The sequence below is a fragment of the Peromyscus eremicus genome, chromosome 23, assembly GCF_949786415.1.
Source record: "Peromyscus eremicus chromosome 23, PerEre_H2_v1, whole genome shotgun sequence".
NCBI lineage: Eukaryota > Metazoa > Chordata > Mammalia > Rodentia > Cricetidae > Peromyscus > Peromyscus eremicus.
In genome coordinates, this window is record NC_081438.1 from 20,021,182 (window position 1) to 20,034,058 (window position 12,877).

The window sequence follows — 12,877 nt, forward strand, 5'->3', positions numbered from 1 at the left end:
ATTCCTAAACTCTATAGCCACAGCGTGAGCACTCTGTAGTACCTGTACCCATGAGTTGCTATATTGGACTGGAGTCTTTCTGGGGAAGAAGGGAATGTTTCACATTAGTTTTCCAACCCCAGTGGTTTCCATGAATTGCATTTAACTTATTTTGTTTTTTAAAGGTTCATTTATTTTTTTAAATTTTATGCGTATGGGTCTTTTGCCTGCAAGTATGTCTGTGCAACATATGCACGCAGTGCCTGTGGAGGCCAGAGGGGGCGTGGGATCTCCTGGAAATGGAGTTCCAGACCGTTGTTAGTTAGCGTGTGGGTGCTGGGGACCGAACCCGTGTTCTCTTCAAGAGCAGCCAGTGCTTGCAACGGCTGGGCCGCCTCTCGAGTCCTCTGCATTCATCTTTTATTGAAGACAGGTTTTAAATTTTCTGAAGGTCACAGAGCCAAGGTAATGGCAGTTTTGATTAGATTTTATGTGAAGATGAAATGAGGTCCTTTGAGAGGTAGTGAATTCATTTCTGTCAAAGATGTGGTTCTGAGCATAAGTTACAGAAGAGCCCAAGATGGTCAGCTGAGTGTCTTACCAAGTAAATTGATTACTTTTGAGACAGGGTCTCAGATAGTTCAAGTGGCATTGATTGATGTCTAGTGCAGATGACCTTGAACTTCTGAGCCTCTTCTGGTCCTCACCTTCATTGTGTTGGGATTATAGGTGTGCATCACATGTCAGGTTTGTGTGATGCTGGGGATGGAACCGAGGGCTTTGTGAACGCTCTGCAAACACTATCCACACCACCAGACTTGTTTTTTCCTTAAGGGTTTGGGGTCCCAGCTGTGCTCACTCCCTCTGTATTGGCACAGTGCAGTGGCAGAGCTGTATAGCTGAGACTGGGGTTGCTTATCTTGCTGGAAGTATTCACCCTGGGCCCTTACACAGCAGTAAATTGAAGTTACTTCTCTGTATTTGCTTGTAGAGACAAGTCACAGGCACATGACACTTAACCTCAAGCTGTGTTCTGAGCTGTGAGCTGTTCAGGCTGTTCCAGTGCTGGGTGGACCTCACCACGTATACTAAAAGAAACAGAGAGAGCGAGGGCTGTGATGTTACAGGCAGTACGGCCTCATGGGGCCACTGCCATATATGGATAGCCCTTTGTTGGGGGACATTTTTTGTGACATATTACTATTCTGTCATCTAGAAGCAAAGAAGACTCTGCCTGCCTCCCAGAAAAAAGTTCTGTGTGTGTGTGTGTGTGTGTGTGTGTGTGTGTGTGTGTGTGTGTGTGTGAGAGAGAGAGAGAGAGAGAGAGCGAGCTCTTGCACATGTATGGAGGTCAGATGACATCTGGTAGAACTCGATCCTCTCTTTCCACCACGTGGATCCAGGAGATAGAGCCCAGGCTTTCAGGCTCTGTGGCAGGCACCGTTAGCCACTGCACCATCTTGCCCCATCTCTGCTTTCAGTACTGAGGATTGAACTGGCCTCAAGCCTGCTAGGAAGTGTTGTCATAGTGATCTACCCCACAGCCCACTGTTCCCACCTTCTCCCTGGCATCTTCTTTCTCTGCGCATTGTTCATTCTGTTTTCACATGGGAGGTTAGCTGAAGTGTTAGTTTTTGTCACTCTGAGTTTTTTCTTTTTAATGTTTATTTTTGTTATGAGTGCCTGCAAGTAGGTATGTGTACCATGTGGATGCAGTGCCTGTGGAGGCCAGAAGAGCGCACCAGATACCTTAGAACCAACATAGAGACAGTTGTGAGCTGCCATGTGGCTGCTGGTAACTGAACCTGGGTCCTCTGCAGAGCAGTCAGAGCCCTTAACCACTGAGCCATCTCTCCAGCCCCACTCTGTGATGCCTTTTCACAGGAATCACTCAGATGCCAGAGACCTAAGATGGTTTATACTTTTAAAAATTAATACTGTAAAGGTGGGGCCAACAAGATGCCTCAGCAGGTAAAGGCACTTGTCACTAAGCTTGATTACCTAAGTCCCATCCCTGAACCCACAAAGAGGAAAAAGATGATGGATTTCACAAGCACACTGTGATATTTGTGTACACACACACACATACACACACACACACGATAAATGATAATTAAAAAAAAAAAGCAGGGGACAAAGATCATACAAAAGCACTGTAAAGGTCCTTTGAGGTGTTGTCCAGTGGCAGAACACCTGCCCAGCATCGTGAAAGGCTGGGGTATCCATCCCCGGCAGCACAAAGTCAACCAAATACAATAAAACAGTCAGGTCCCCGTGGAAGAAGGAGTGAGGGACCAGCCTTGTGTGGGGCTCTGAAATACTTGCCTTGCAGGAGGAAGAGCCCTGTGAGAGCAGCAGTGAGGAGGAGTCGGGGACCCAGGATTACCAGAGCCTGAATTCCGTGGTGGATGTCGAGGACCTGGGCAACATCATGCACCCCATGAAGAAGGAAAAGGTACTGCTGTTTGGGGGATACCGCAGTCGGAGCCTGTAGTTCATTCAACTCTCAGAATCTGTCACGGTATAGTTGTGGTTTGAAGAGGGAAGGCAGTTTAATTTATCTGCTACCTGGAAGGGTTTCTGTTTTTGTTGTTGTTTGTCTTACTTTTTTTTCTATATTTACATGAAAATGACATTTATTTCATGTATGTGTTTTGTGTGTTATATGTGTGTTTGGGGCACACATGCCACAGTCAGAGGACAACTTCTGTGAAGGTTCTCTCCTTCTACCCCGAGGATCCCCATGATAGGACTCAAGTCGTCAGGCTTGGTGGCAAGCATCTTTACCTGCTGACCCATCTCAGTAAGCCTTGCATGAACTTTGCTAAATTCTTCTCATTCGGTACCATGGTAACAGGCTCCTGGAGGACCAGCCGATGAGTAGGGAGACTAGTTCAGAGAAGGCGTTCAGGACCGTGGATGATGAGCGTCTTTGAGGATTTGGTTTTTGACACAGGGTTTCTCTGTGTAGCCCTGGGTGTCCTGAAACTCTCTATAGACCAGGCTGGCATTGAACTCAGGGATTGTCTTGCTTCTGCCTCCCAAGTGCTGAGATCAAAGGTGTGCACCACCACTGCCCAGCTGGGAGTATTCTTTATTGTTAAGATTTCAGATGGAGTCAGACTTAGTGGTGTGTGCACGTTGTCACAGACGGAGTCGGACTTAGTGTTGTGTACATGTCATCACAGACAGTCAGACTTAGTGTTGTGTCCATGTCGTCACAGACAGTCAGACTTAGTGGTGTGTACATGTTATCACAGTCACTTGAGTCACTTCTGGTCCTGAGTCCAGTTCTTCTTTTGTTGGTGTTTTAATATAACTCAGGTTGGCCTCAATTTCTCTGTGCAGCTGAGGATGACTTTGAACTCCTGTCCAGTGTGGGGGTTACAGGTGTGTGCGCTATCACACCTGGATTATGCAGTGATTGAGCTGTACCTGGGGCGTCCTGCATGCTCGACACACCACCAACTGAGCCGCACCCCAGCCTCTTTTTGACATGAGTGCTTTTACAGTCCTTTTTCCAAATCAATCAAACTGTGTTACAGTGAAAGTAATTTTTGGCTTTGGTCTAGAAATGTAATTTTCTTTATTGAAACGATCTTACAATGGAAAATGAAGTAGCAGATTTATATATAGAATCCCGGAATTTCTACCTGGCTAAACCTTCCTTAAAGCTTTGCCTAGTGAGGTTAGGACGACTGTTTTTTTTTTTCTTTGCGTTCTAGTGGCCAGTAGAGGTCGCTAGAGAATGCAGTAATGAAAACCATTCTTGTCATTATTTTTGGAAATGAAATGATGTTGGACCTTGAAGCTGTCAGCTTGTAGTATTTAGTTCTCTCATAAAAACCATCAAATGGAGGAGTCTGTGTGTGTTTTTCATCTTTAGTAAGACCTGAAAATAAGTCACCTTTTTTTTTTCTTCGTTTTATGTATATGTGTTTGCATGTGTGTATTTAATTTATTGTGTTGCTGTGGGTTGACCCTGGGGGCCATTGGGTATGCCAGGCTATACTGTCAGGCTGTACTGTGCCATAGAGTTACAGCCTGAATACCTCCCCTCTCTTTGTCTTGTTTTGGTTTTTGTTCTTATTGTTTGAGAGAGAGTCAAGTGTAGCCCAGGCTGGCCTTAAACTTGGTGTGCAGCCACTGATGAGAACACACGAGGAGGTTTGTTTATGCTTTTCAGTTCCCTAGGAAGCTCCGTCAGCAGAGGCACGCTTCTCATTAGCTTTGCCCTGGGTTTCTAGTTAGGCACTTGGAGTGCTCACTCTGAGGAGAGAGCTTGATTGTGGTCGCTTTTCTCAGATCCAGTAACAGAAGGTGGAGAAGTCAGCCTGAACTGTGTTCACTTACCTTCCGTGGGTTCGCTGCCTGTGAACCCCATCTCCCTCCTCCCTCCTCCCCTCCCCTTTCCTCCATCCCTCTCCCTTCTCCCCTTTCCTCTCCCCCGTTTTCAAGCCTGCCAGTGGTAGTGTGCTCCACCGCCTCCCACTAGGAACTTCGGTTTATTTAATACTTGCACTCTGCTCTATTTTTCAAGCCTGCCAGCGGCGGTGTGCGCCTCTGCCTCCCACTAGGAACTGTACTTTATTTAATGTTTGCACTCCACCCCCTTTTCAGGGGAAGAAGTAGAGATTCAGAAAAAGTCAGTAATTTGCCAAAGTGAGGCAGTTTGTCTGTGTTTGGTTGTTAAAAATATTTGGTCTTGGGGCAGGCAGGGTGGTTCAGTGGGTAAAGATGCTCGTCATCAAGCCTGGCAGCCTGATTTTTGGTTCCTGGGATGCGCACAGAGGAGAGAAATGACCAACTCCCAAGTGTCCTCCGACTGCTCCACACCCACTCTAACTAAAGAAGTAAGTAAGTGTAATGAAAATGAAATCCTGACTTTTCAAACGAATGATTGACGTGGGTTATGTTTTTATGGTTGTTTTATTTTGTTTTGTTTACTTACTGACTTATTGACCCTGGTGTTGCGTCTTCCATCATCTCTCTGGAAGCAAGACCACCTTGTGGGATGTTGGGTCTCAGCCTTGGTTGCATGGAGTGTTGCTTGTTTCCAATTCTGGATTTTCCTTTCTCAATTGAACCCAGAGAGAAAAGGCTCCACAGGAGGAGAGAGGTGGCGTGAAGAGGAACCCCGAGAGGAGCGAAGACAGCGAAGGAAGAGCTATGATCACACCTGCTCTCCGAGAGGCCCTGACTAAGCAAGGTGAGCATCTGCCGGGACCAGGATGCGACTGCTCCCTGGTGCACCTGACCTGATGCCCGGGACAGGACGCAAAGGACAGGGTTGGCACAGGGACAAAGAGAAAGGCTCTGGTGTTAGTCGGAGCTTAGGGCACTACGGAGAGAAACAGTAAAGGAGGGACGTTTATCTAGCTCAGATCCAGATGCTTAGTCTGTGGCTCGGGCTCATGTGACCTGTGCGTGTGGCCTGTTTCTGGGTCTGTAATGAGATAGAGCCATGGGGCAGAAGGACTGCCTGGGAGAGATCTCAGAGCGGGAAGTAGATAGCTGGAAACAGGAAACAGCCACACCCCCAGCCACTCTCCTGTGACACACTTCCTCCAAACAACCCACCTTCCACAGTGCTACCACCTTATATAAACTATCCACTCCTGGAATTCCTCAGGGGAGCATTTATTTCTTCAGAGCCCTGATTTCTGATGCTCTCTGGACATACCTAGATGTCAGTCAGTCCAGTGTGCTGACAAGATTGACCATCACCGGGGGAAGCTAGAGCTGCCTGAGATAGCCCTCCCACCAGGTCTCTCTCTTTCCTTATCTCTCTTTCTCTGTCTCTTGTCTTTCGAAGGCTCTCTTATGGGTCTTGTGTATTCCAGGCTGGTCTCACACTCACTGTGAAATTGAGAATGACCTTGAAGTTCTGATCTTCCTCTGCCTCCCAAGTACTGAAATCAGAGGCATGTCCATGATACCTAGTTTTTACCGTGCTGTGGATCAAACCCTCCAGGGTCTAGTTTTTGCTGTGTGTACGTTTGGACGCCATCTGCAGAGGCCAGGAGGCTTTAGATGGTTGGGATCATCGTGTGGGTACTGAGACGTGAGCATGGGTCCTCTGGGAGAGTAGCCAGTGCTCTTAACCCATATGAATCATCTCTCCAGACTGTACTTGAGTCTTACTACATTTCTTAAGTTCAGTTCTATTATTTCTTCAGTTATTTGGTGTATGTCCCCTCGTTCCTCAGGGACTGTGAGACATGTCTTCTAACATGCTACTTGCATTTGACCATTGTTCATTTGATCATTGATGTTTCTATTTGTCAACTTCTTTGTTTCCTGTCTCACATTTCAGTTTAGCGTCTGTCATTACATGATTACATTTGCAGATTTGGCAAATCTCTTCCTTTTTTCCTTCCTTCCTTCCTACCTTCCTTCCTTTCCTTTTTCAATAGTTACTTTTTATTGCTGTGAAGTGATACCATGGCCAAGGCAGCTTATATAAGAGAGAGTTTATTGGGCTTACAGTTTCAGAGTGGAGTCCATAACTATCATGGTGGGTAGCATGGCAGCAGGCAGGCAGTCATGGTGCTGCAGCAGTAGCTGAGAGCTTACATCCTGATTCACAAGTAGGAGTCAGGCAGAGCTAACTGGGAATGGTGAAGGCTTCTGAAACCTCCAAGCCCACCCCCAGTGATACACCACCTCCAACAAGGCTACACCTTCTAATCCTTCCCAAACAGTTCCACTAACTAGGGACCAAACATTTGAATATGTGAGTCTATGGGGGCCATTCTTGTTTAAATTACTACATACCACTCCCTGACCCCCAGAGGCTCGTGGCCATATCATAATGCAAAATGTATTAAGTCCATCTTCAAAAGACCCCATTGCCTTTTACAGTATGCCCAACTTTAGAGAGTTCGGTCTCCACCATCTGGGTTTCAGGGAGTGAACTCAGGCCTGGCAGCAAATGCCTTTACCTACTGAGTCATCTTGCTGGCCTAACCCAAAGGACTCTTGAGTCAGAGTACCACAGAGGTTCCTGCACAAGCATATTTACTGTAGTCCTGTAGCCAAAGGGCTGCAGTTGCCAGCTAGCCAAGATGCAGATGGAGCCTGACTAGGGGTCAGCAGATGAATGGGGAAAGAAAGTATCCATACACATTTTGTTGAACTTTAAAAAAGAACAAAAATATTTTTGTAGGAAAATTGATACTGGAGATCATTATAGTAAGCCAGGCTCCGAAAGACAATGACATTTTCCTCTCATATATGGGTTCTACATTTTATATGGATATACAGAATCATTTATGTGAGCCTTTACGGGATATTTCTCCTTCAAACTGCCACGTGTACTCTGTAGTTGTTTAGTACAGTGTGTTCTTGGGCAGGGTCCTAGTCAACTTTAACTGTCAGCTTGACACAGCCTAGAGTCACCTAAGAAGGAAGTCTCAATTGAAAAATTGCCTAGATCAGAGGCCAGGCGGTGGTGGTGCACACCTTTAATCCCAGCACTCGGGAGGCAGAGCCAGGCGGATCTCTGTGAGTTCAAGGCCAGCCTGGACTACCAAGTGAGTCCCAGGAAAGGCGCAAAGCTACACAGAGAAACCCTGTCTCAAAAAACCAAAAAAAAAAAAAAAAAGAAAAAGAAAAATTGCCTAGATCAGGTTGGCCCGTGGGCACGTCTGTAGGGAATCATCTTGATTGTTAATTGATGTGGGAGGGCCCAGCTCACTGTGGGTGGCACCATTCCTTGAGCATGTGGTCCTAGACTGGGTACAGAAGTTAACTGAGCAGCAGCCTGCAGGTAACAGGAAGGAGAGCAGGGCAGCCAGGTGTGTTTGTTACACTGCTCAGTGCCTCCGGCTTTATTACTGAGATTGGCCTCCGAGACTGCTGTGCTCCTGGGAGCCAAAAGCCTCCCCACGTGCATTGGATTACTTTATTGTTTGGGCCTCTGTCATTAGATACATATACATTTTATTTATGTTATATGTGTATACATTGAATTTGTATGTATATGTATCTAATGACAGAGGCTAGGCTCTTACTATGTAACCCTGGCTGGCCTGAAACTAACTATGTAACCCAGGCTGGCCTGCAGATCTCCCTGCTCTACCTCCTGAGTGCTGGGATTAAAGGCACATGCTACCACACCCAGCATTTTTTTTTTTTGGGACTGGATCTCATGGTTTGGCCTCACAATGACCTTGAACTCCTGCCTCCAGGTCCTGAGACTACCGTCGTGCCTCACTATGACTAGATTTTTAACAGTTTCTCATGCTCGTCAGGCTGGTGGCTCACAGCCCACCATCAGCACTTTCCAGAGGCCGAGGAAGGAGGACTGGGGCTGTCAGTGAGGCCCAGTCACCAAAGAAGCTGTAGCAGCAAACCCCAAGAGAGCGTCTGGTCTCAGCAGATTCAACTCTGCTGTTTCTGCAGCAGCATTGTTGAATGTTGTGACTGAGTGAGGAGACGTGGTGCTGCTGGGGTTCTCTGTCACCTGGACCTGAGCCTTTGGGTTCATTTCTCTTCCCTCCCCTGGTTTTCCACGTAGGGTACCAGTTGATTGGCAGCCACTCCGGTGTGAAGCTTTGCAGATGGACAAAGGTATTTATTGGCTTTATTCAAGTCTTACTGCTATTTTCTGAAACTTCTTATATTTCCATTTCCATTTATTCTGTGTGCGCACACGCAGAGGGCAGAGCACGTCTTACAGGAATTGCTTTTCTCCTTCACCCTTGTGGGCTCCGGGGACGGAACTCAGGCCTTCAGCTTGGCAGCAGGGCCTTGACCCTCTGAGCCATGTCACCGGCTCCTTCGAGCTTCTCAGCAGCGTTGCTCAGATGTACTTTGTAAGCAGTGTAACGCCCTCAGTTTAGTGCATTTGTAGGACTCTTAGAGCCATGGGCACAGGCTAACTAGGATGTTCCTTTCACCTCTGAAGGAAAGGCGGCAGCCGGCAGCAGTCAGTCTCCATTCTGGAGTCTCCCTCCAGCTCCCACGAGCCATTGATCGGCCTTGTGTCTCCACATTAAGTGGCTGACTAGACATTCAGATGACTGGAATTGTACGTGTGGCCCAGCATGCCTGCTTTCTGTCACTTGGTGTGACGTTTTTGTGGCACATCCGTGAGTCCCTGAGGACGTTATATACCACACCCTGTCTATTCGTTGAGCCATTGACGGCACTCAGGTTCCTTGTATGTTTTGGATGTTGTGAGTGATGCTGCTGGGGATGTCACTCCATGTACAGGATTTTGTGTGGTGTACACACTTCCAAGTGTCATTGGTGGATCATGGTAATTTAAAGAGAACTTTTTTCAGTGAACTGTCTTTTTCAAAGTGGTTGTACCATTTTATATCCTACCAGCAGTGTATGAGGGTCCTGTTCCCTCACCACTTTCCGCAGTCCCCGGAACCCTGTCACGGTCTGTCTGTCTGTGTGACCCAGGCTGGTCTCAAATTCAGGATTCTCTTGCCTCAGCCTCTTGATTTATTTATTTACTTTGAGACAGGGTCATAGGTAGCCCATGCTGGCCTCAAACTCTCTTGAACTCCTGATTCTCCTTCCCCTCCCTCCCAAATGCTGAGATTACATGTGCAGTACCACACCTGGTTTCTCTGGTCCTGGGACTTGAACCCAGGGCCTCGTAAGCACAGGGTAAGTGCCGAATAAGCACTCTACCCACTGAACTACACCCTGAAGAAGCTACTTAATTCTAACTCGTTCCTTTTCCCTCTTGTTTAAGGTACAACTATTCCAAGAGATTTTTCCTCTGATATTTTCTTATTTCCCCTACTTTTGGTGATGGCATGCTCAGCCCAGCAAATTAGTTAATGAATTCCACATGTTGCATTCCCCACATTTCTTTTTTTTCAGTCCAGTGATTTTCAACAATGTCGGACTCAGTGCCTTCTGTGCACAGCCAGTAATGTGCAGGGCCCCTTTTACCATTGCTAAATTCAATTTTCAGATAGTAAATCACATGCATAATTTTGAAAATTGGTGTTTCAGCCAATCTGTAATGAAATGAAAGAGGAAGCACTTTATGTTAAATATGTATTTCTGTGCAAAAAATGCCGTGATGCTTCCGTAGTAGATGCTCGGTGAGGGGCCAGCAGCTGTGTCTGGATCTGTTGCTCCTCCTCTTCCTCCTTGTCCTCTTCTTCCTCCTCTTCCTCTTGTACCTCCTCCCCTTCTTCCCTTTTTGTCTCCTCCTCTCTGTTTCTCCCTGCTCTTCCTCCTCCCGCTCCCCTTCTCCTCCTTGTGTGTGGTACCGAGCATCAAACCAAGGGCCTTGCATGTGCTAGGCAAGCATTTTATCACATCTACAGCCTTCTACTTAAGTGGCCACAGTTAAATTTGAGAGAGTTGAAATCTGCCCCGGAAGCAGTGAAGAGCCAGGCCTATTTATATCTGGTGAGATAAAGGAAGAAGCAGCCCGTACTTCCTTAGGTAGGGCCGAGAAGCCCAGGGATTATGTCCCAGTGGAGAAGGTGAGGAAGGAGGCTGTACTCAGCAAGGACTCAGGCCTCATTTATAAATTGGAATTGGTGTAGAGTCCTGTGATGACACTTGGTGGGGGGTTGGGATGGAATGACACAGAAAATAGACCTCTTTTCTTGAAGTCCCATGACTAGCTAAGGCCCGCGTTTTGTTTCCAATTTAAGTATTTTTTATTTTAATTTATAGTGTGTGTGTAGTACCCTCAGTGGCCAGAAGAGGGCATTGAGTCCTCGGGGGCTGGATTACAGGTGGATGCGAGTTGCCTCTTGTGGGAGCTGGGAACTGAACCTGGGACTTCTGCAGGAGCACCATGTGGTCTTAACTACTAGTTATCTCTCCAGCCCTGTTTCTAATTTGTAATAAGACTTTGGAGATGGTCTCCTTTAAGCTATTCCTACTGGAATAGGCGATGTATTGAAAACAGGAATAATTGCCGTAGAAGAGCTAGTCTAAGGTGGCTGGCAGACCTGTGGTGACAGATTCAGAGTAAGTAATAGGCAACCTCAAACAATTTTAACATATGAGTATTACAGGTTAGATTATTATTCATTCATTCATTTTATTCATGGGAATTACTAACAAGATATGCGATGTCAGCAGTAATTTTTAGAACAGCTTACGTTAATGAGAATTCTACTGGAATTTCTTCTTCATTTCATTTCTTGACTATTTTGGATACAGGGTTTTACTGTGTAGCCCAGGCTGGCTTTGAACTTCTGATCCCCCTGAGTCCTGGGATTATAGGTGCACACTACCACATCTGGCCAGGTTAACCTTCAAGTCCAGCTGCACGTGAGCTGTCTTGCCTGAAGCTTCCCCGTGACTCTGGAGCTGATAGTGGGGATTTGTGCTGGAGTCTCTTCTGTCCCTGCCCATTGGTGGCTTGTTCTTCTAGCTTTGCGGCTCTACTCTCCAGTTAGCAATTATGCAGCTCTTGCTTGGGACAACAGCTGGCAGCCACCACCCCATCTCTTTTTGTCATTCTCATGTCTGTTCATGAACAAATACTCCCAAGGCCTGGCAGGATGGCTCAGTGTATAAGGATGTTTGCCACCAATCTGATTGGTTGAGTCAATAACCATGACCCATATGGTGGGAGAGAGAACCAAGTTTGACAGGTCCTCCTGTGTGCACAAGACCACGATGATAGTTTTTCAATAAAACATTTTGTCATGTAGCCCAGCGGGAAAGCTGCAAATCAGTAAGTCCGTGGGGCTGTGGGTGTGGCTCAGTTAGTAGAGTGCTTGGCCAGCATGCCTGAAGCCTTGGGTTCCTTCATTCCCAGCACTGGGTAAACTGGTGTGGTGATGTACCCTTGTAACCCCAGTATCCTTAGATGACGTGGTCAAGATCATCCTTGGCTCCATAGAGAGTGTGAAGCCATCCTGTTATACTTGAGACCCTGTCTCAAACAAACAAAGTTCTCGTGTTGACTTCCTGGAGGACAGGATAAGCAAGGAGAGATGTGAAGCAGCTGTCACAAACCTGAGTGAAGTCTTAGTGGCACAGCTTAATTCTCTTGAACACAGTGTGTGAGTGAGTGAGTGACCCCAGTCTCTAATTCAGGTATCAGTGTCATATGAAGTCAGAGATTGAGACCCACCCTGTGCTAGGTGGCAGGTCCCTGAACTGGGTGCCACTAATTAGTTGTGGTACAGGGTCATGGATTGCTGCTCGTTTGGAGAATATGAGTTCTCTGTGGTGGGGAAGTCAGTCACAATGACAGACAATAGAGCTGAGACTGTTGAGAGCCCTGAGCCAAAGCAGCGCTCGGGGTCTAGAGAGGGATGAAGATGAGGTTACCGAGAGAAGCAGCGCTCGGGGTCTAGAGAGGGATGAAGATGAGGTTACCGAGAGAAGCAGCGCTCGGGGTCTAGAGAGGGATGAAGATGAGGTTACCGAGAGAAGCAGCGCTCGGGGTCTAGAGAGGGATGAAGATGAGGTTACTGAGAGAAGCAGCCATCTGCCACCGTCTTCTGAAGTTCCACGTTCAGAGTTGTGAGCCTGTGAGATCAGGGGCCTGGCTGCTATTGCAGAACATGCCAGTAAGGGCTTGGGCATCATCTTCTGGGACAGTTTGGGGCTCTTTAGCCAGAGTAGCATAGCTTTGAGGTGTTCCAGGGAAGGGGGTGGTTAAGAGGAGCGCAGCTCTCTGGGTTGGGACGCCAGAACTGGGGGGCATCACAGAAGCAGGACGTCTCATGTCCTCCACCTGAAAGGAGATAGCGACAGAGGCCAGCGCTAGCTGCCTCAGCTTCACAGGGACCAGCAGGGGCCAGCAGGGGCCAGCAGGGGCCAGCAGGGGCCAGCAGGGACCAGCAGGGACCAGCAGGGACCAGCAGGGGTCATGCAAGATGAAGTCTTCTGTAAAGGCTAGGGAAGTTGAGATGCCGGGGAAAGCACAGCACAGGACCTGTCTTCTGGC

The 12,877-nt window shown here is 47.4% G+C and overlaps 1 protein-coding gene across 1 annotated transcript in view; it reads left to right on the forward strand.

Annotated features, from left to right (window-relative positions):
- The window catches only part of LOC131898250 (S-adenosyl-L-methionine-dependent tRNA 4-demethylwyosine synthase TYW1), a 79,859-nt gene that overhangs the window by 14,144 nt on the left and 52,838 nt on the right, over window positions 1-12,877 (forward strand). The window contains exons 7-9 of the mRNA XM_059249365.1: window positions 2,312-2,434; window positions 5,071-5,188; window positions 8,501-8,553. Coding sequence (XP_059105348.1) covers window positions 2,312-2,434; window positions 5,071-5,188; window positions 8,501-8,553 — 294 coding nt within the window. The remainder of the gene's footprint in view (window positions 1-2,311; window positions 2,435-5,070; window positions 5,189-8,500; window positions 8,554-12,877) is intronic.